At 35.0% G+C, this 24,935-nt stretch overlaps 2 protein-coding genes across 2 annotated transcripts in view; one reads left to right on the top strand and one right to left on the bottom strand.

The window, feature by feature from the left end:
• Positions 1-711: 711 nt before the first annotated feature.
• Positions 712-24,935, bottom strand: part of LOC127868123 (4-aminobutyrate aminotransferase, mitochondrial-like) — a 96,800-nt gene continuing 72,576 nt past the window's right edge. Inside the window, exon 13 of the mRNA XM_052409743.1 lies at positions 712-851. Within this exon, the coding sequence (XP_052265703.1) occupies positions 727-851 (125 nt within the window). The 3' untranslated portion in view covers positions 712-726. The remainder of the gene's footprint in view (positions 852-24,935) is intronic.
• LOC127868125 (transcription intermediary factor 1-beta-like) lies at positions 7,682-21,907 on the top strand. Its single transcript, XM_052409744.1, has 5 exons — positions 7,682-7,824; positions 7,998-8,058; positions 14,610-15,241; positions 15,920-16,909; positions 21,835-21,907. Exons 3-4 carry the CDS (start codon positions 14,910-14,912, stop codon positions 16,884-16,886), a joined length of 1,299 nt encoding a protein of 432 aa, XP_052265704.1. The 5' UTR covers positions 7,682-7,824; positions 7,998-8,058; positions 14,610-14,909; the 3' UTR covers positions 16,887-16,909; positions 21,835-21,907.

The following is a 24,935-nucleotide window of genomic DNA, read 5'->3' as shown; positions in this document are numbered from 1 at the left end:
TAGACCTAATACATAAATACACTATATTTGATATAGTGTTGTAATTAATTCGCTTAATCACAAGTTGACGCGAGTACACATATTTAATTATAGATAGTGATAGTTGATATATTGATAGTTTTTAATACAGAATTTCAATACTTGATAGTACATGCATGGGATTTTGCAATGAAACGTATTATTACTTATTCTACTCATAACAATTTACTTTGTAAACACTGTTTGCCAACTTTGTCCACTTGGGTTTATGGCCTTCTATGTTATGTATTTATCATGCGTCTGATTGGTTAATGTTCAATAATGTGTATCATAGCCTCTACGTACTTCGGCATGCTCGCAACTGATCATACGATGTAGTATTAAAATAGCCACCAAACGTACTGCGTGTTCTCTATTTATTGTTAACCCACATACACAACAAATTGGCTGCTTGCAACTGATCATACGATGTAGTATTAAAATAGCCACCAAACGTACTGCGTGTTCTCTATTTATTGTTAACCCACAAACACAACATTCTAGATGTACTGTTAAATACACTTGAAACTTATAATACTGACGCAGCATCAAAACGTAATAACATATAATTGTTTGTAATGTTCAAATCTTAAGCAACCTGCAACAAGCGCTTGAAGTCTTGTCCATTTAGTTATTTCTCGTAATTTTTTTCATAGTATCATAATAAATCTAATGCCGGCTACAATGAAATTAGTTCGTTCGGCCTATTCATTTATTCATATTTGCGAGCACACGGTCGAAACTCTCAATGAATATGTCCACGTGCTTGTTTTCAAGGATCAACGCGGGACGGAGTCGTAACGTGGCGGCACCACAAGAGCCCGTGTGGACGCCTGAAAATAGGTAATGGTCAAATAAGAAATGTGGTATTTTCACGAAAACGTGATTTTTTGAAGATTGTATTTGATTCGCCGCCCACCTGTATGAAATCTCAATAGCGGTTGGCGCATATACATAGGTGAAAAAAACAAGGATGGTGGTATTTTCACGGAAATGAATTGTTTTGGAGGCTGTATTTGATAATCAGCCCAACTATATGGAATCCCAAGTGAAGTCTCGAAATAAAACATCTTTATATGGATGTCATTGAAATTTCTCATGCCACTTGCAAAGCTTTGACTCTTTTTTTTCTATAATCAACGAATGATATTGACCCAACTTACCTTATACCTTTGCCAGTGATCGACGTACATGGAGGCCTCTGAGAATTTGAAAAACTCAATTTATACCATTTTTTCCGAATCTTAGAACAGGTCACACACAGGTCATCGCAATGAAGTGAAGATGTGCAAGACACTTAATTATAATTTACTCCAGTGTTGCATATACTTCCAAGTTATCTGCCCTTCAATGAAAATACAAAGCGGTGTGGGGGGAGGGGGAGATTGGAAATGTTTTTGAAAAATCTCTAATTAATTTTGTTTTATTGAACTGTATGTTGGCCATTTTCTCTAGAGAACTGGGATTTGGGGGAAAATGTATAGAAGAGTACCTCTGGCAATCATGTCCTTTCGTTGTCAAATTATGGGTATGGGCATTAACTGTACTTTTCTATGAGGGTTGGTGAAGAACATCCTTTAAATAAAATGACATACCTATTGCCTTATAATAGCAACGTTTAGTTGATGCTTACTAGTATCATGTAGTATCTTGTGTAATCATGCCCGGTATATCTGGTTCCAGCCTTCCTTAATGAAGAGTTATCGACTTTGAGCGGCATATTTGATTTAAATTGACCTTTTCACGGTTTCGTAAATTGACAAAATAAAAAAAAATGTTTCAGATTCGCAATTGTTTTGGTAACTATGATATTTGCGAGGAAACAGAATTACTGAACATTTACCATGCTCTAAAATATTAATTATATGGATCTTGAGACGTTTTAAAAACGTGAAATTATATAGCGTTACAAACACGAAACGATTGAATACTTTGGAGAGTTCTGTTGTTATCTTTATATTTTGTGACACTTCTTGGATTGCTGATATAAAGTATAAAATACAATACTCACTGTATGAACACGGATGGCAGAGTCGTTTAAATGCTAGATGTTTACTCAAAGGGTCAGTGGTTTGAGCCCAGTTAAGGATTACTTGTTTGTTTTCTTCAATTGTATTGTTTTTTACTGGAACTAGTTAGTTCCAATGTTTATATTTATCAGTTTAAAGCATTTAATGACAAACTTCTATACATACACAAATCTGTGAAAATGTCCCTTTTAATAAATACTTTTGTGTACTCCACAACGGGAGGCATATAGTACTAGCATTGCATGTCCTTCATTTTCCTGTTCATTCGACCGTCCGTCTGTCCTGCTTCTTGTGCAGAGCATAACTGGGAAAGGAATTCAAATGAAACTTTTTATACTAAAAGAAGGCATTCAGAGACAATGCGTTGTACACAAACTAAAATTTTCTTAAGGGGTATTGCCCTTAAGTTAATTTTCTTGTGCAAAGCATACCTCACTGAGTATCGAAAATATTTAAAATAAAACTTTGTACATTGATAGAGGACAATTACAGGAAGTGCAGAATACCAGAGAAACAACACTCTTATCAAGTTAAGAATGTATTTAAATGAACCTTCATTAACTGATGAATGGCTTTTAGAGAAAATGCAGTGTCAATGGACAGTAAATCTTTCTTCAGTATTTACCTTGTAATAGCCCTTTATTTTGCATGTCTAAATCATAAGTTCATAACTTATGTAGTGGAAAGATCAATATAAAACATGATATATTATTAACGGACATCGACATGAATTACAGTGCACAAGATAGATAAGACCTGTTATAGTATTTTGAGGGTTATTTCCATTTGCTTATTTTAATGTATGCAGAAAATTACTGCATACTGTAAATTTCCTCAACAGTGCATTACTCAGAAGGCATTGGTGTGATTCACATGAAACTAAAGGTCTTTTTAGAGGAATGGCAGTTTCAAAGTAAGAGTTATTTCTCCATGTAAGTTTTCTTATGCGCTGTAAAATTCAATTACTATTGACGATCTTAATTTGAAACTGAATATATTTATAGAGAACATTATTGACTAATGCAGATTGAACGAACTAACACTCTCTCTTCTGTGTGCATTGCCCAATTACATGGTGTAACTTTATTGCACAAATCATATCTCAAAAAGGATTCAAATTATATAACACTTTGAGAGGAAGTGCCGAGCACAAGAACCATAACTATCTTTTGAATGTGTCTAGAGTGTTTGCCCATTCTTTAATTATCTTGCGAATTTTCTTCCGTAAAGCATAACTATTAATATAAATTTTATTGTAGTGACAATTTATACATTAAACGAGGACGTTCAGATTTATGTTTTAGCTCACATGGACACACGAAGCTTATGTTTAGCTTTTCTGGTCATCTTAAAGTCCCTAATCGTGCTTCGTCTGTCATATATGAAAAAACATTTGCTTTGTGAACATTCTGGAGGCCCTATTAATGATAAATGTTTCTGTGCAGATGTATATCATTGTCAAAATTTTGAAATATAAAATTACTATGCAAGGTTTAAAGCCTCTATAACGCTCAAAATCAACGAAAATTTCGTACAATATTTCGTAAAATAAAGTTAAACAATTAAAAATCAGTGTTCCTTATGGCAATTGCCGAAATTTCAACGCCAGATGTTGTCTGGTAAAATAGATGTTTATAGATACAAAATGCTCGTTTTTATCATTGTTTTGCATATAACACTAACTTGGTACCATTTTAGTGTTCGTATGTCGTATGAATAGATATATTCGCGGAAAATTAAAATGGAATTAATTGTGTCACAAAAAAATAAAAACGAGCATTTTGTATCTACAAAAATCTATGTAATCATACCACATCTAGCGTTGAAATTGTGGCTTTTGCTATAAGAAACACCGATTGTTTAGGTGTTAACTTTATTTTACGAAATACTTTACGAAATGTTCGTTGATTTTGAGCGTTATAGGGACTTTAAAGAATTAAAATTTTGGCTCACAAGACTAATTTTGCAACTTTGGATCACATTTTTGGGATAATGTATACATGAACAAAAGAGCAATGTGACAGCATAAGATTACACTGATCTCTTTGTGTATAAATGTTTGTGAATGCAACCTAGAAGCATACTGATAACAGTAAAATTAAGGCCACTATTCCAAATTCTTAATGTATTGTTGTCACTATATTATAGTTTCGTTATTAATATTCCAATTTAAATGCATGAAAGGTGGCTTCTTTGAATTCGAGGACTGTGTCAGTGAAAACATTTTTGGCGTAGGTTTTGACCTTTCTCGACCTTTGCAATTCTTCAAATTTGTGAATGATCACCGCCAGTGGCCAGAATGAATAAAAGGAATTTCATGTTTTGTGGGAAAATAATTTGTGAAATAGGAAATGTGCAATCTTCAAAATGTTTACCCAATTACAATAACCAATAACATAAAAAGTAATAAACTATTTTTGTAGTGCAGCGTAAACAAAATTCTCATTCTGCATCCGCTAATGTGACAAGTATATGAATGCAGGATTGGTTTTGCAACAATGTAAATTGAGTGAAACTATTTTATCGCCAGCGGAAAGAGTAAGTGGTTACAACAGTTGTTCAATCTATTCTTGGAAAACGACAATACATTGTGTGTGTGCCTCTTTACATTTTTCACATTTCCAGCACAAGGCCGTTAATACCTAAAGGGTATATTTTCATATTTAATTATTCATATTGCATTCTTTGCATTAATATAGTTAATATTAAATAAAAGAATATTTTGTGTTGCCTATCCATATGTATTTTTCCAATAGATAGTTGTTTGTTGTTTGAATAATTAACCTTTAAACATGTTAAAGCATGGGATTTTACAAAAGCTGTTGTTCTGGCAGTGCAATAATGACCTCTCTTTTAATGGCTTATGTACACTCCATCTCACACGGTTTAAAGGTTTGTGTTAGGTTAGCCTGTCTGGATTTTGTTAATTTTTCAAAGCTATAGTATTTACTATGGTCAAACAAGAATTATGTTGAATTTAAAGCCCCATTACTACTCAAAATCAACGAAATTTTCATACAATATTTCGTAAAATAAAGTTAAACAATTAAAAATCAGTGTTCCTTATGACAATAGCCGAAATTTCAACGCCAGATGTGGTCTGGTAACATAGATGTTTGTAGATACAAAATGCTCGTTTTCATTATTGTTTCGCATATTTAATTCCATTTTCATTTCCCGCAGCGATATCTATTCATACGACACATGAACAATAACATGGTACCATTTTAGTGTTCGTGTGTCGTATGAATAGATATATTCGCGGGAAATTTAAATGGAATTAATTGTGTCACAAATAAATAAAAACGAGCATTTTGTATCTACAAAAATCTATGTAATCATACTACATCTATAGCGTTGAAATTGTGGCTGTTGCTATAAGGAACACTGATTGTTTAGGTGTTAACTTAATTTTACAAAATACTTTACGAAATTTTCGTTGATTTTGAGCGTTATAAAGGTTTTAAAGGGGCCTTTTCACAGAATTTTTCATGTTTTGAAGTTTGTCATTAAATGCTTTATATTGATAAATGTAAACATTGGATCTAAAAAGCTCTAGTAAAAAATCAAGAATACAATTTTAAAAAAAAAGAAAAAAGTAACCCTCAACAGGGCTCGAACCACTGACCCCTGGAGTCCTGGAGTAAAAGTTAACCAATAAGACCACTCGGCCATCCGTTCTCATGCAATAAAGTATGTATTTTGTACTTTATATAAGCAATCCTCGTAGTTTCAGAAAAATATAACGACAGCAACAAAACTCCAAAGTATTCAATCGTTTCCCGTTGCAACGCATTATAATTTTCAGGTTTTTAAATCGTCGAAAGATGCATATAATTGCTATTTTAGAGCATAGTAAATGCTCAGTATTACTGTTTCATCACAAATATCATAACTTAAACGAAAATTTGCGAATCTGAAACAGCATTTTTTTTTAATTTGGTCAATTTACCAAAACGTGAAAAGGCCCCTTTAAAAGATGATATTCGTAAACACTTGGCGGGTAAGTAATAGATTCCTAATGTGTGTTTTGCAATAACATGATATATACCATTGTGATTGATTTAATAAGAAGAATTCAATAAGATTGGCTGACATATTTAGCATGATCCTGATAATTCACAACGCGATAGATAATTGAGTCAAATAGCAATATGCGGAAAACAAGTAAAGCAGACCTTATGAAGAAAGCGCGTATAAATGTTTGAAAAGTGTATTGATAATTCACGTTTAACTGATTACCTTTTTGTGTTTTTATTTCATTTTTAAAAAGTATTTATGTGTTGAATGTAAAGAAGCATTATCAAAATGAATCTTATTATGATAAATAAGTAACCACAACTGGCGAAAATGTATGTAATTGATGTGGGTGCGATGCAGCTTAGACCTGCGTGAATAAAAAACATATTTTTATCTCATTGATGTAACTGATTATCATTCAACACTAACCAACATCAAAGCCCTTAATCTTGTTTTTTTTTATGATATTGCTCGTTTAGACTTAAATACTAGTTTGACTGTATTTGAAAAGGCACTGCTATTTATACCAGTTTGCGGAATATGTTGGTTAAACAATTTTATACGCAAATATTAAATATATATTTATTAATTATTGACTGTCGGCATTAGGCTTTATATTATGTGCATGTTTTTAGTATTATCAGTACCTTAATCTACCACATATTGTTCATTTAGTATGGCTTTCGGTATAATTAATAAAACACTTAATTGTGTTGTTTTTCTTATTTCTCAACTGATTTTGATGTTGATTTCTAAATCTGAAATGCAGGTGAGTATTCAATGTGGTGTACTTAGATCTAGATCTAACTCAATTGTGTGAATTGACTTCATAAATATTTACAGGATTTACTCAGAAGTGGACATTTTTGTCCTACATTATGTTGATGTTTGCAGGTTTGTCAATTTACTTCTGAAGAGAATTTTGAGTTGGTAAAAATGCAAGTGATTCAAGAAAAAGATTAAACACAATATCTATTAATTATTTCAAAACAAGAAAAATAACACTCAGTACTTAGAAAAAATATTTGAATCATGTATGGATGATCACCAATCAAAATCAGTCAAATTATTAAGCGTTTTTCATTTAACATTTGGAGAGTGTGTGTATAACTAATTTATTGTTTGAATGTTTCATAAAATCTTTAAAGCCTCAGTGGTGTAGTGGAAGCACGTTTGATTTGGCTTTTAAAAGTTCAAGATAAGCATTCTGGACAAGGCATTTGTTTTCACCCCTTTTTTCTTGTTTTTATAGTTATCTAGTACTACTCCAAATATTGGATCTGTGTTAAAACAAAATATTCTTTTGTTTTAAATCTGTGAACAAGTCCCTTTAACTGAAAAAATTGTATCCATTCTCAGAAAATTGTAATTACCATTGTTATCAGCAAAGTGTTAAACACTTTATGAACAATATCTTATTATTATTTTTAAATGGGCTGTGTACTTCATTTGTTTTTTTAAGTGGAGTTTCTGCTTTACCAGGCAATATATGTAACAAGTATATAAAATTAGTGTTGTGTAACCAATTTCTTGTATGTAGGGTGGTGTATCGGTTGTGACTAGTTATACACACAGAAGTTCCGGTTAATTCTGTTTAGTCTGGGTTCCTTCCCCTTTCACTACGTAGCGCAGTAAAAGAGGCAGGGGACCAAACAACGGTTTATGATGCTGGGTTTTCCCCTGGGTTTTACGTTTAGAGATTGAAGGCTAGAATGTCGATTTGAATCTTGTATATAATCTAACATCTTAGTGTCAGGTATGGTCATCTTTGTTTAAATGTAATCTGTCCCTGTGTATTTCCTGCATTTATTGCCCGACTCGCTCCTATTTTCTTCTTTCCTTGTTGATAAAATTCTTGGGTTGTCAATAACTTTTGCATTGGTTGTTGCGCATCACTTTCAGTTTCACCTTGAAATATTAATATTACAGCAGTCACAGCGCTAACCACCCCAAGGCTGAGAGAGACTATGTCGAGAGTAGCTCATACTCCGTAAGTAACATGTGCATTTTGTCAAAGTAACGACGTATACACACTATTGTTATTGTCACTGTGTTGTTTTCTGGATACCTATGTTTTAATTAAATTATGGATGTTTCGTGCCACTACCACTGATATTTGTGTTGAAAAGGGGTAGACATTTTGTCCCACTTATAATATATAGGCAGATAGTTGTGAATAAAGCCAGTATATGTGTGACTGATAGTAATGAAGTAAATTACAAAAGTGTGAACAATTATAATTATATATAATACAACTAAATGATTTATTGTAAATATAAAAACATCTGTGCATTGTTCATTATGTTTAATAAATATAAAGCATGAAGTGCTGTTATTCTTATGCATCATGTGTATGTACTTTATACATACATAATATTATAACATGAATGCACAATAATACAATTTATTCAATAAAGAACTAATAGAATGAAGTTGGTCTTTTACTTTTAGAAAAAGCTTATGCTTTACTATTGACTCACAAACTATCAATAAGCGATATGTGCCTTTATGTAATAAGCAAACAATTAATTACCGACACGGGCCTTTAATGTACCGACACGGGCCTTTAATGTACCGACACGGGCCTTTAATGGCCTTTTAGTAACCAGTTAGTACCCAGATCTACCCAAGGCCACTTTGAAAGGATGTGTGTTTCATTGGAACCAGTGCGGGTACCGGAAGGTGATGCATGAGTGCTCCGCCACGACATATGCGGCAAAGGGCGACAAATTCCTCTTCTTGAGGAAACTGATGTCCTTGTCGTATTTGCCGTGTGAGCACATCGTTTCCACGTTCGAACAGTTGAAGCTGCAGGCTGAAGAGGTATGTATAATGTTGATTATAAATGTATTTATTATACGAAATTATCGCTTAACTTATTCCGATATACGTTAACAAATGGTGTACCTAATGTTGTTACTAGTTAATAACAATAAACCATCATTTAGGTCGGAGGTCCTATACTGAATGTGGCAACCGGACAATTGGAGCGTATATCGCCAGACAGTAAGGACAAACAAAGAAGTTGAAGGTATTTATTTAGATATATAGAATAACATAGCAATATATTATTTTCAATTGATAGTTATAATTTAAATATTATTATAAAAAAACTAATATATATCATAGTTCACAACATATTTCTTTTTTCTAGGGTGGCATTGAAGAATCAACACTGGAGCAGGGCGTCCCAACCTAGGGTTTTACATGCTCATCCCCCTGTTGCTCCGTGAGGCAGATACAGTGGACCTGACAATCCGCCTAGTGTCGGAACATGCCCTGACTCGAGTACACCGGAAAAAATGCAAAGAAGTGCACGGGCGACTCTTCAATATCTGGGAGAAATATGAAGATGACGAGATGACAACAACTCAACTGCTGAGAGCATGCAGTAATATAACCGGACAGGGACCAGGCACAACCCATGGCAACATCCACAATGAAGAATTCTGCAATGCAATATATCTGATTTGTGTATGTATAGCATAAAATGCTGTTGTATGTTTTGTATATATTCTGCAATGCAATATATCTGATTTGTGTATGTATAGTATAGTATGCTGTTGTATTTTTTGTATATATTCTGCAATGCAATATATCTGATTTGTGTATGTTTAGTATAGTATGCTGTTGCATTTGTTAGCTCACCTGTTTGCTCAGATGAGCTTTTGTGATTGGTCTTTTTCTGTCGTCTGTCCGTCCGTCCACATTTGTTCGTAAAACACTATAGAAGCCACATTTCTTGTCATATCTTCATGAAACTTGGTCAGAAGCTTTGTCCCAATGATATCTCGGTCGAGTTTGAAACTGGGTCATGCCGGGTCAAAAACTAGGTCACTAGGTAAAAAAAAAGAAAAACCTTGTAAACACAGTAGAAGTCACATTTCATGCCCAGTCTTAATGTAACTTTGTCAAAATGGTTGTCTTATTGATATGTTGGTTCAGTTCAAAAGTGGTTCCAGTTTGTTGAAAAACATGGCCGCCAGTGGGCGTTGCAGTTATCCTTATTTGGCTATAGAGAAACCTCGTAAACACTCTTGAGGGCAAATTTTTTGTTAGATCTTCATGAAACTTGGTCAGAAGATTTGTCCTAATGATACCTTGATCGAGTTTGAAACTGGGTCATGCTGGGTCAAAAACTAGGTCAAAAAAAGAAAAACCTTGTAAACACTGTAGAAGTCACATTTCATGCCAAATCTTCTTGTTTTTTTTATCTTAATGATATGTTGGTTGAGTTAAAAGTGGTTCCGGCCCGTTGAAAAACATGGCCGCCAGTGGGCGGGGCAGTTTTCCTTATTTGGCAATAGAGAAACCTTGTAAACACTCTAGATGCCATATTTCTTGTCAGATCTAATGAAACTTGGTCAGAAGATTTTTCACAATGATACCTCGATCGAGTTCGAAACTGGGTTATGCTGGGTCAAAAACTAGGTCACTAGGTCAAAAGAAAGAAAAACTTTGTAAACACTGGAGAAGTCACATTTCATGCACAATCTTCATGTAACTTTGTCAAAATGTTTGTCTTAATGATATGTTCGTTGAGTTCAAAAGTGGTTCCGGTCCGTTGAAAAACATGGCCGCCAGTGGGCGGGGCAGTTTTCCTTATTTGGCTATAGAGAAACCTTGTGAACACTCTAGAAGTCACAACGATATTTGGTCAGAATATTTGTTTTCTAGATACGAGAGTTGAGTTTGAAAATGGTTCCGGTCCGTTAAAAAACATGGCTTCCAGGGGGGGTGCGCATTTTCCTTATATTTGTATAGTAAAAAAAGCTTGTGAGCACTCTAGAAGTCACATTTTTTGCCCAATCATCATGAAACTTGGTGAAACCTATAGAGAAAACTTGTGAACACTATAGAAGTCACATTTTTATGCCCCTGAAGGAGGGCATATAGTGATCGCACTGTCCGTCTGTCTGTCTGTCCGTATGTCCGTCAAAGCTTTGCGTTTAGGTTTCAAAAAATGCTCATAACTTCTTTGTCGCTTCAGATGTAACCTTCATATTTGGTAAGCATGTGTATATGGACAAGGCCTTTCCATACGCGCAAATTTTGACCCCTTTGACCTTGACCTTGAACTTAGGGTTCGCGTTTAGGTTTCGAAATCTGCGTTAAGGTTTCGAAAAGCGTTTTTCAGGGGCATATGTCTTCCGATTGAGACAGCTCTTGTTTGCCTAATCATCGTTAAACTTAGTCGAGACATTGGTTTTATTGATATCTCGGACAAGTTGGAAAATGGCTCAGATCGGTGAAAAAAAACACTTTAGCTCACCTGATTGCTCAGGTAAGTTTTAGGATTTGTCTTTGTCCGTCGTCCGTCCGTCCACATTTGGTTTGTAACACTCTAGCATTCACATTTCTCAAGCATTCTCTATCAAAGTTGCTGAGAAGATATATGTCCACAAGATCTCAGTCAAGTTTGATCATGAGCAAAATCGCATAATAAATGCCAGAATTATTTTGCCCTTATATTGTCAAAATTGTCATGATATTATACAAAATCCTTGTAAACACTCTAGAGGTCACACTTTTGTTTCAGATTTTATGAATCTTGGTCATACTATTTATTTCTGTAAGCAAAATTCGATGTTTGGTCATGAGGGGTCAAAATATAGGTCACCAGGTCAAATCTTACAAAAAACTCGTAATCACTCCATACGCCAGAGTTTTGGTTTAATAATGACCAGGATGTTTTCTGGACAATATCTAGGTCAAGCTTGACGTTTGGGAATGTGGGGACAAAATCTAGGTCATAGGGTCTAATCTTACAAAAACCTTGTAAACACGTTAGAGGCCATAGTTTTGGTCCAATAATGATGATACTTGACCAGGATGTTTTTCTTGATGATATCTAGGCAAAGTTTGACATTGGGTCATGTGGGGTCAAAATCTTCGTCACGAGGTCCAAATCTTACAAAAACCTTGTAAACACATGTAGAATTAGCATTACTTGCAAATGTTTGCATGCAAAAAAAACCCATGCAAATGGGCAGTACTCAATCATAATTAATCATATGCTCACACTGCAAAAGTAAACAGCAGAGAACCAATCTAATATGCTCTAGAGTACAGTCAGTCAGTCAGTACTGAATTTTCAACTAAGCAATGAACACGGCCTTGTAAAAAAAGGTGCGCGAACTAGGGCCATCTTGGCCCTCGTGTTTATATATATTTGTGTACTTTTGTTTATGTGTATATATTTTTGATGTATAATATAAAAAAAGGTAAAGTAAATCTTGTAAGGAAATACATCTATTTCGTTTTTAGCTCGACTTTTTGAAGAAAAATGAGAGCTATACTATTCGCCGAAGCGTTGCCGTCGCCGTTGGTTAACGTTTTTTATAAAGTCTAATAACTTTAACACTATCGAAGATAAATAACTCAAACTTGGCATACTTTTTATGGCAACAAGACAATTGTGTAGGTCAAGGTGCATAACTCTGTCAGCATTATTTCTAGAGTTATGTCCCTTCCTAATCTTAGAAAATTGAAAATTTGGTTAAGGTTTGTGTTTAGGTCCACTTTATTCCTTAAGTATCAAAGCTATTGCTTTCATGCTTGTAACACTTACTAACTATCATAAGAGGACTGAAAGGCAAAGTTATGTAACTCTGACTGGCATTTTGACAGAATTATGACCCCTTTTATACTAGAAAATTGAAAATTTGGTTAAGTTTTGTGTTTGGTCCATTTTACTCCTAAAGTATCATAGCTATTGCTTTCAGACTCAGAACACTCGCTAACTCTCATAAGTGGACTGTACAGGACTAGTTGCATAACTCTGGTTGGCATTTTGACGGAATTCTGGCCCTTTTTTGACTTAGTAACTTTGATTATTTTGTTAAATTTTGTTTAGATGCACTTTACTTCTAAAGTATCAAGGCTATTGCTTTCAAACTTCAAATACTTTCTTACTGTCATGAGGGTACTGTACCTGGCAAGTTGAATTTTACCTTGACCTTTGAATGACCTTGAATCTCAAGGTCAAATTAATAAATTTTGCTTAAATGGCCATAATTTGTTTATTTAGGAACAGATTTGATTCATACATTGACATAACAACACTTACCTGACATACCACCATGGACTCCACCCAAACCATCCCCAACGCCCACCTCAGAATCCCCCCCCCAAAAAAAAATGTTTTTTTTGCCCCTTTTTTTCTTTCTTATTTTTGAAAAATCATCTTATAAATGACCACACCCCACATTATTCCCCCTCTCCACCCCACCCCACACTCAAAAAGAAATTATCTTTTTTTGAAACATGGTAACAAAAAACCACCAATATTTATTTTTAGCTCGGCTGTTTTCGGAGAAAACCCGAAGGTATTGTCATAGCCAGCTCGTCGTGTCGTGTCGTCCGCCGTCCGCGTCGTGCTTAAACTTTAACATTTTGTTAACCTTTTGAACATTGGTTCTAAAATGAAAGTGCTTCCATTAACAACATTGAAGCTTCATATGTAGCTGCACCGTGATGAGTTCGACATACCACACCCATTTTTGGGTCACTAGGTCTAAGGTTAAGGTCACTGACCTCTAAAAAAAATAAATGCTGACAAGCTTTCATTTATTCAAAACTGCACCCGCAGCCGAGCGTTGGCACCGTTATGCGGTGCTCTTATTATTATTTTATTTTTGAAAGACCGTCCAACCATCCCACCCAAGCTATTGCTATCAAACTTAAAATATAATCTTTTTAATTTGTTTTATGTCTTTACAAATGTTCAATAGATTGTGGAAAATATACCTGAACTCAGAATCGTCTATAATGTGCCACTTCTTTAAAACATAAGCGATCAAGATGTTTCAATTATGGTCCTCTTCCAGTTAGAATATGACTATATATTACCTTGACCTTATTGAATATGAACAATTTCCCCATGATGGCTTACGTTATACTGTCAAGCATTCGAAAAGTCGAGCGCGCTGTCTTCTGTCAGCTCTTGTTTTTTTTCTTGTAATTAATATAATGTCAATTTATTGAAAATGTTTGAATATATTTATGAAATGATTCTCGATATTGTTAATATATTATATGAAGCATGTACATTGAATCTTATACTGCATTTTGTTCCTGTATTATATTAAAAATAAATCTTGAAATCGCAGAATACTTTTAAACTGAATAAATAATATTAAAATAAAACAATGATGTTTTAACATTGAAAAGATGTTACAATCAAAGGTGTGAAAGTTTCCCGTTATGATTCACACCTATACGTTAGTATTCACACCTATCTGCCAATATATATCATCAGTGGGAGGAAACGTCCAATGCCCTCCTACACAAATATAAGTGGCACGAACTGGTAGTGGCACAAAACGTCCATCACCCTTTTAAGTTAGGTTATCTTACTATGCCATTTTTATGTTTTAAAAATATGTTAATTGGAACCACCACACAGCACACCATTATGTTTTAAAGATGACTATTAGTTTGATTTGTATGTATAATTATTGAGTATGGTTACCATGGTAACCACCTATAACTTGTAACCTTATTATTAAATATGCGTATTGATAATTTGTATATTTTCAGGGCGGTCAGTTACAGATCAGTTACGACAATCTCATACTTCTTATATATCCACTAAATAAAGTTGTAACTGTCAGTGCCTTTGTTGGGATTCTGCCCCACATTTTGGAGCTGCTAGTATTACACATAATTCAGCTATTACCAATTGAAAGTGAAGTACATTGGTTATTATACTATCATAAAACTGTGTGTGTCGACATTCAACACTTTTTGGTTTTGATTATACTCGTATTTAAAAAAAGTAGTCGAAAATAGTCGAATCACAATTTTTTAATCAGGGAACAGTCACATTATATATTGCAAATGGCAACTTCTGCACATTCAGTTTATGAAAGCTCTGATTTTGTGAAGGACTTTTCCTGTTTTGTTTGCGCAAGTAAAAATATCGAAACAAGTGCTGATATTTTTTGTGAAACATGTTTGAAGTGTTTTTGTCAAAATTGCCTTTATCACCATGATCAAATGTTTGTAAACCACTCAACACATGGCAGAGTAGAACAAAATAAATGGCCTTTAATAAAGACAATGGAGGATTCGCTATTAAAATGTGATGTTCACAACAACAAAAAACTGAAAATGTTCTGCCAGGACCACAGTCAGCTGTGCTGCTCTGATTGTGTTTTACTGAATCACAGGTAGGCGACACTATCATTAACTTAAAGGTAGTAAAAAATGACCAACTTCGTAAAAGTAGGTTGATATCACTTGCATCAATCAACTTTAAAAAGAATGTGAACAGTTTCATACATGTAGTTCAGTTGTTTGAAGCATTATAAGAATTACTCTAAAAAATTAAATGCTTAAATTTTAATATTTGATCATTTTTTCAGGAATCTTGATAACATGATGTGGCATATGTTTGTACATTCACTACCGGCATTGCAATATTATCATTTTACTCATTTTTAGCTCAGCTGTTTTCGTAGAAAACCCGAGGTATTGTCATAGCCAGCTCGTCCGCCGTCCGCCGTCATCGTGCTAAAACCTTAACATTTCGTTAACCTTTTGAACATTGGCTCTAAAATCAAAGTGCTTCCACCTACAACTTTGAAACTTTTTATGTAGATGCACCTTGATGAGTTCTACACGCCATACCCGTTTTTGGGTCACTAGGTCAAAGGTCAAGGTCACTGTGACCTCTAAAAGAAAATAAAAAATTAATAAATTCTGACAAGCTTTCATTTATTCAAAATTGCAGCCGCAGCCGAGAGTTGGCACCCGTTTTGCGGTACTCTTGTATATGTTTTATTTTACCTACATGTTTTTCATGTCAAATTAATAATGGATAGTTATGATTCATGTTGCTATTTCAGACAATGTACCAACTTGGCTCTAATTTCTGAATCAGTCAACAAGCTGTCAGTGGATATGAAGCAGTTGTCAAACAAAATTCAAGCAACTCTTGCTGAATTAAATATGTACAAGAGAACACAAGAGATCAGCATTAATTTCGTGGAGGAATCGTGTAACGAAAAACTGCAAGAAATCAGAGAGCTGGGTAAGAAATTAAATGCCGATTTGGACCGACTGGAAAATTCCACTTTGCAAGAACTAGATGAAATCAAGACCGCTTTGCAAACCACTCTCAAGAAAGATATTGCCAACTGCAGACGACTGAAGGATGAACTGCAACACCTCAGAGAAGCTGTAGAGGACCTTTGTGATAAGAGCAGAAAAAACATTGAGTTCATAGCCAGCAGGAAATGCTTTGACAAGATACACGAGTTTGAGTCATATCTGAAGGAGAACCCAGTAAAGGTTCAGAGTCAAATGATATTCCAGACAAACATTGACCTTGTGCAGTACCTGACTAAACAGTCTTGTCTAGGAAGGATTCTCACAATCAAGTTGAATCCAGACCAGGTGTTGACTGTGAAGAGAAAGTCTGAGTATAATGTGAAAATATCAAGTGACACAAGTCAGACTTGCTATGTAATCGGCATTTGCAGCATTCCTTGTGGTCAAGTCATTGTTGCAGATCTCAAAAATGAGAAAGTGAAACTGTTGGATCAGCATTACAATGTTTCAAGTCACTGTGATATTGCTGGCAAACCAACGGACATTTGCCAAATCACATCAAGTGAGGTGGCTGTGTCTCAAAATATTGGTGTTGTGCAGTTTATATCTGTGAGCAATGGGCAGCTGGTGAAACGGCGGGAGTTAGAGTTGCCACATGGCGCTGCAGGTATTGCCCACCACCAGGGAGCATTGTATGTCACCTCTGGCAATGCTCTCTACGCACTACGCACTTACAGGGACACGCATAAAAAAGCTTTATGAGAATACAGAATATGAATTTACAGGTAAATGAATGGTTAATATATATGAATAATGAAAACATTGAACAAAATGTAAATACATGTATATTCAATTATTTAAACATAGAATATAATCTCTTATTTGTATATTTAAATCACGAATGAACTTTATGCGATTATTTTTTTGACGATGCGAACAGCATCGTCCTAGGTATCATAACCATCATTTTTTTTTCACAATGGCGACCTATGTAAAAGACCGAGCCAGTCCGATTGAGATAACTCGATTTTTCAGTTACTTCCCTTTTGCATTCGCCACTGCGTAGGAGATTGCTCGTCATTGATAACATTCTCCTAGCAGAGTTGTCGTTCGTGTTTCAACATTCAACAATGGCCGCCACCATGAGAGTCTCGATTCAAAACTTTCTTACTGCATAAATTGGCTTGTTTCGCTATTTAGAAGCTGTCATTTAGGATATATGAATTATTTATTCACTAAATCTCCGCTTATGACAACAATAGTTGGAATTCGAAGGATATATACTCGATGTGAATGAAGGACTTTCTGGATCGTAACAGCTTGACACGGCAAAACTGGCTTACTGGTATTTTTAGTTATCAATATAAGTCACATCGTGCTTTATAAATTGTATTCGAGCATTTTGCGACTTATTGAATGACTATGATACCCGATATCAACATTTCATCGGGGATTTGCAGATCACCAAGCTGTCCTGAAATTCAACATTGATTTCAAACTCTTTCCTGGTTTGTATACTCTTTCTTAGTGTTAGTACTTTTTTTCATTTTAAAGTTAAATGAACTGTGTCACAGTAAAAAAGACATTAAGGCGATTGTGGCCAGTTTGGATCTAGATCAGCCTGCAGTCGCTTGAAAGCTGTTTGCTTAAAAGCGTTTTTCTGACAATAACAAATAATTTAATTGGATACTGATTTGACTGCGCTTTTCCTGTGACCTGGCTCAAATAATAGGATTGTCATTAATCAAATTATTTATTTCGAACATTAATCAATTGTTTTTCTTGTCCCTCGGGATCAATGACTCCAGCACTTTCCTGTTGAGAATTGAATACTGCTAAAGGCAATGCTAGGGGGCGTGAGAGATGTTGCACCTTCCAGTATCGCTCGATTGTTCATTGTCGGCTCGGGTACTACGTACATGTACCCCGGTTACTCTTAAGTATACATACATGTATCCCGGGTACAGTAAATATACTAAAATGTACCCGGGAAATTTAACCCTAAATCAGTCGTTGTTGACAATTTTTTTGTAATAATTATATATACACATTCAGGGCTTAAAACTAACTTTTTTTTTCAACTAGCCCGTTCGGGCTAGTAAATGCAGAACCTACTAGCCCTGACCAATCTTTCATGTGCCCTGACCCAAGTATTATAAAAACCTTTATATTTATCATTCAACTTGTATTTTCTTGTGCTTGGAGATGCGCAATTATGATTAAATCATTCTTATTAGCTTGCATTACTAATGCTATTGAATTCAATATTCATCTATTTAAGACATATATTTGTAATCTTCACGCCATTTCTGGAGAAATTTTCTTGTTTTTTTTATTTCCTTATACTTTCTCTTACTTTCCTCCTTCCCTTTTCTTTTCGTATCCGAGGAACCCCCATCCCCACCCGTTAAGCTAAACTTAAACAACGACATGAACGTTAAAACCTTTTTTACATAGATTGCCGGGTTACCGTCTTACAAGAAATGGTAAGTGAATCTTAGCAAAATAACGTGTTACGGTAGTTGTAACAATTGAACAGGGTTAACTCTCTACTAAAAGCCCGGATCGACCATTAATATTAGTTTTGCTAATTGAATTGCGTAAAAAATATTGTCAAAACACTTCTAATCTAAATAAAGTCTCTATCTTCCTCTAAATGGATTTATTAATCGTCTAAAGGATGGAATAACTTTTCCATAATGACAACAAATTAAAATTATTTCAAATTGATAAATAACTATTAGTTTTATAGTTACTTTGTGTTAATGTCGAGTTTTATACATTCATCATTCCGGACGATCCTGGGCGATCCCGGCTTTTAGTTTCAAACGTATTTTCATTGAGAAAACACGTCACTTCGAGGAAACCAATCAAAAACCATGTCTAGCGGCATTCCGTTTAAAAATAGGTACTGACGTGTTTTACCAGGAAAACCGCCGGGGATTTTCTGAATTGTCGGCCTCTTTTTGATTGCAATCAGGGGGTTCCGAATCTATTTCGAGATACGATCCGTTTGTTGTCTCCGAACTCACTCTGGGATTTAATTGTCATCTGATCGTACTGTATTAAGATTTTTGCATCTTTGAAAAGCTTATTTAAAACGCAGTTTATTGATATAGAACATATAATTCCGCCCAAAATAGACACGACCGGTCGGGCATGTTCCTGGGACATTGGCTAGCCCGGACCAAGGTACAGGCAGTGAATGTCGTTCGGACGTGCCTTAGTGTTAAGCCCTGCACAGTTATGTCAATTTTCTGTAGAATTGCCTCTATATTATCGGAACACATACTCAAAAAGCATGTTGATGCAGTGCTTTTTGAAGAGAAGTGTGTTTAAGATAATCGGTTGCGCGTTTTTCGACATCGGATTTTGGGCGCGAATACAACTCGGGTACAGTCTAATATGGACCGAGTACAATTACGTTTATTTACCGTACCTGGGGTACATGTAAGTATACTAAGAGTACCCAGGGTACATGTAAGTATACTTAAGAGTACCCGGGGTACATGTAAGTAGTACCAGAGCCGACAATGACCAATCGAGCTCCATTATCCCTCATGAACCGACTCAAAAAACCGAGTCGGCAATATTTGACTTAATTTTTGGTTTGGTTGCTCTTGAGGGATCGAAAATTTCAGAATCTTCCTAAAAGCCCTACGGGTTTGATCCCCAGAAGCCATATTGAAAACTAGCATACTTTGTTATCTAAAAGGCTGCTAAACCTGATATACAATGATAATGTGAATTTTCTCTCACATGATGTTCATCAGTCATATTATATAAAAAACTTACAGCAGTAGTAAACAACTGGACAATAATTAATGAACGCATCTTTCATTTGTCTTTGACACTTTGAATTTGACATGGCCTAGATTTAAATATGTGACTGGACTTCACCAACACTCTTGTAACAGAGCTAAAGTTTAAATGTACCATTGAAGATCACCTAAATCCAGATTTGCTATTATAGACGTGTGGAAAGTTTTAACTGTGTGACAATTAAGCAACAATGGTCATTACCCAGAGGCCACAACTGATCTATGACTGTATTAAAACAAGAAAAATCAGTGCCTGATTTAGATTTTCTTATATAGTTCAATAAAAACTAATTTCATAAGCCTGGTAACAGTTTAACGGTAATGCTACCAATGTGTCACACCAGGGCCTTGAATTTGAAATCTAGGACATGCATGGTCATTTCTTCATGAAATCAGGACACACAATTGTATTTTAAGTCCTTAATTGACCTGGCTATAGTTCTCAGATTATTATAAGCTCAATCAGTATATTTATATCATTACTTATGCTTTGTGAATTGTAAACATATACACAATCATGCAGTTACATGATAGCAATAAATAACATCAAAGCTACCCATACTATAAAGGTCATTGACAAAGCCTATGGTCAAAATGTGAACACATTGAGTGTAATCGCCCTCTCGTGCCAGCAAAAACAGCACGTTGACAGGTTGTCATTTTTGACAGTTCTACTTTCACTTTCATTTTGTGATATCAAACTATTAACAATTATGTGGCTGAGAAAAATATCGCCATTGCTTTTTATGCCCCCGGTAGGGTGGCCTATATCAGTTGAAATGTCAGTCAGTCAGTGTGTCAGTCTGTCCGTCCGTCCGAAAACTTAATGGCCATAACTTTTTAATATTGAACATAGCAACTTGATATTTGGCATACATGTGCATCTCATGGAGCTGCACATTTTCAGTTGTGAAAGGTGAAGGTCATCCTTCAAGGTCAAATGTCAAATATAAAGCGTCTGTCTGTCCAAAAACTTTAACATTGGCCTTAACTTTGTCAATATTGGCGTGCATGCGTATCTCATAGAGCTGCACATATTGATTTGTGAAAGGTCAAGGTCATCCTTCAAGGTCAATGTCAAAGGTCAAATTTTGCAATATTGAAGATAGCAACTCCATATTCGGCATGCATGTGTATGTCATGGAGCTGCACATTTTGAGTGGTGAAAGGTCAAGGTCATCCTTCAAGGTCAAAGGTAAAATATATGGCTCCAAAGCTGCGCAGCAGGGGGCCTTGTGTTTCACAAACACAGCTCTTGTTTAATATATTGTCTGCACATTTCTTAAAAAAACTAACATCAATACACGATTTTCTTCGTTAATTCAATCATTCCTGACAGACTTGTGTACATATTTCGCTTACATTTTGACGCGTGTAGGTAGGACCGCATTACCGCTTCCGAAATGTGTATTCATACTATTGCCTTCGAGGAACTTATCTGATGTTTGACGGAAAGAGCCGAAAATGTGCGAGTGTGGGTCAAGTTCCCCACAGTTACTACTTTCCCGTTCCCCCAATTTTGTTTCCGTACCTAAAATTTTTCGTACCCAATTTTTTTTTCGTACCCAATTTTTTTTTTCATCCCCAATTTTTTGTTCGTACCCAAATTTTTTTCGGTCCCAATTTTTTTGTTCCCAAATATTTTTTCGTACCCAAATTTGTTTTCATACCCAAATTTTTTTCGCAAAATTTTTGTTACAATTTTTTTATTCGTACCAACATACACAATTGTGGTGATTGTGGTGATGTAGATAAACTTAACTTGATGCTTTTATATCCATCCTCTCAAAAGCATCGTCACACCAGTACTGTCAGTTCTTTGATTTGTATAAAGTGTTAATGTCTTTAATTCTGATATGTTTATATATAACATGTTTTACACATTATAGTGGTCAAATGTGCAGTGAGTCTTGCTGGTGACCGCATATATGTCACCGGCGCCAAGAACAAGCTCCTTACACTATACAGCTTCACTGACCCTGAACTACATAATCCATTTGGTGTACACATCACACATGCAGGGCAAGTCATAGTCTGTGCAACCGAGTCCAATACGGTCATACAGGTGAATCGTGACGGGAACAAGAAAATGGCAACTATTGCTTCACAGAAAGATGGGTTAATCAAACCAGTGTCTGTCTGCTGCAACACCAGCATTCAACAGATAATTGTGGGATTACGTGACAGCAATAAAATTATTGTCATGGAATTGCAATAGCTAATTCAATAGAAAACAACATAGATATAAACACGGTCATAAATGTGCAATCTAATGTTTTAACAAATAACATCATGTTAAAAAAAGTTGTATTAATACATATAAGATTGTACCATTTCATACAAGCACATATGAAAACTTTCAATGCTAATTCTGATTCGTTCTTTTGTCTGGCTTCATGTCAGCGGTTATTTGCCAAAAAATAAATATTATAATTTATGTACGGTTATATATGTATTGCTTTAAATAATTATTGGGATTTATATTCTTTTTAAGTTATTTATGTATTCTGATTAATAAGTTTGATATGTTTTATACTCTTGAGCAATTATTGATAGAAACTATGTTTTGTCATTATGTGTTATGTCCCCCGCCACTATAGTGGGGGACATATTGTTCTTGCCCTGTCTGTTGGTCTGTCTGTTGGTTTGTTTGCGCAAACTTTAACATTTTGCAATAACTTTTGCTATATTGAAGATAGCAACTTCATATTTGTCATGCATGTGTATCTCATGGAGCTGCACATTTTGAGTGGTAAAAGGTCAAGGTCACCCTTCAATGTCAAAGGTCAAAGAACTAAATCAAAGCGGCGCAGAAGGGGACATAGTGTTTCTGACAAACACATTTCTTGTTAAATATTAAAATTATACATTGTATATCTTATAGTGTGTGTTTCTGTGCAATTGGTGACTAGGGCAATAAATTATTGCAAGTGAAAACCAAAAAATATATCATTATTATAAATATTCAAATTATTTATTATGCTCCCCCAAATTTTTTGGGGGGAGCATATAGACGCCGCTTCGTCTGTCCGTGCGTGTGTCCGTCCGTCCGTGCACAATTTTTGTCCGAGCTATTTCTCAGCAATTAATGACCGGAATTCAATTAAACTTTGTGGGAAGCTTCACTACCAAGAGGAGATGTGCATATTATCAGCCGGTTCTGGTCGGATGATTTTTCACAGAGTTATGGCCCTTTGAAATTTTCCATTAACTGTACATATAGTGCAATTCTTGTCTGGGCTATTTCTTAGCAGCTAATGACCGGAATTCAATCAATCTTTATGGGAAGCTTCACTACCAAGAGGACATGTGCATATTATCAGCGGGTTCTAGTCAGATGATTTTTTACCGAGCTATCACCCTTTGAAATTTTCCATTAACTGTACATATAGTGTAATTCTTGTCCGGGCTATTTCTCAGCAACTAATGACCGGAATTCAATGAAACTTTATGGGAAGCTTCACTACCAAAAGGAAATGTGCATATTATCAGCCAGTTATGGTCCGATGATTTTTCACAGACTTATGGCCCTTTGAAATTTTCCATTAACTGTACATATAGTGCAATTCTTGTCCGGGCGATTTCTCAGCAACTAATGACTAAAATTCAATGAAACTTTATGTGAAGCTTCACTACCGAGAGGAGATGTGCATATTATCAGCCGGTTCTCGTCGGATGATTTGTATGCTCCCCGAAATATTTTCGGTGGAGCATATAGTTGCCAGTTTGTCCTTACTTCCTTCCGTCACACTTTTGTTACAGTTTCTCATAGCACCTTCGATTCTTTACCGATCTATTTCATATTTTGCATGTAGTTACCTTGCATGGACCTCTACCTTTTGATGAGGTCACCGGGGTCATGGTCAATGTCACCGAGGCTAATAATAGATTTTTCCGTCACTTTTGTTACAGTTTCTCATAGCACCTTCAATTCTTTACCGATCTCTTTCATATTTTGCATGTAGGTACCTTGCATGGACCTCTACTGTTTAATGAGGTTTGAGGTCACTGGGGTCAAGGTCACCGAGGCTCATAATAGATTTTAGGTGGTTATTAACACAGATTGACAAAGCGCATCATCGGGGAGCATCCATCAGTTTCACTGATATTCTTGTTTAAACATGAAAATTATTGTCTCTTTCTTTTAAATGATTATTAAATTTTCTTTTGTTAAGTTTCTATCAATATTTGTTGAACAAATAGAGTAAAATTGTACATGTATTTTGTATATTTTCTTTTAATTAAATATATTAAATGATTGTTGAAAAAAGATTCATGGTGACCTTTCAATTTCTGTATCTATATTTTATGCTGATGTGTTTGTCTTTGCTGTTATGAGATTACGAGCTCTTTTGTATATAATAAACTGCTTTCAAAGTATATATCTGTCTTGTATGTTTGACATTTACAACAAATTGCCAAACATTTAGATTTGTCGACTCTTAATACCCCTAAATACCTATTATGTGTGTCCTTTTTGTTGCTCGATTTGTTGATAGGATACAATAAACTAAAGGCTCGTTTATTTCATTAAATATTAAGCGAATGGTGAAATATTAAGGTATATTACATACTACACTTTTGTACTATTTTTGACCCTGCATTGACCCAGTTTAAATCTAGGTCGATATATCATTGCGACAAAATTTAATATTTTGACCAAATTTCATAAAGATTTATCACTTTATAAAGTTTTTACCTGCTTTTTCTAAAATTTGACCTATCGACCTTGTTTTTGACCCAACGTCACTTATTTTCGATCTCCGCTGAGTTATCATAGCTTTGACCAAGTTTCATGGGGATTGAGCAAACATGTGACCTTCAAAAGTTTCACATTATTTTCTAAAATTTGACCTAGTGACCTCGTTGTTGACTCAATGTGAACGATTTTGAACATCGGCAGAGATATCGTTTGGAATCAGGCAAATGCTCTTAGTTTTATAGAGAATGGTCAATAAATGTTGTCTCTAGACATTTCGAAAGCATTTTC

The sequence above is a fragment of the Dreissena polymorpha genome, chromosome 2 (genome assembly GCF_020536995.1).
Source record: "Dreissena polymorpha isolate Duluth1 chromosome 2, UMN_Dpol_1.0, whole genome shotgun sequence".
NCBI classification, from domain to species: Eukaryota; Metazoa; Mollusca; class Bivalvia; order Myida; family Dreissenidae; genus Dreissena; species Dreissena polymorpha.
This window is presented reverse-complemented; position numbering and strand designations above follow the sequence as displayed.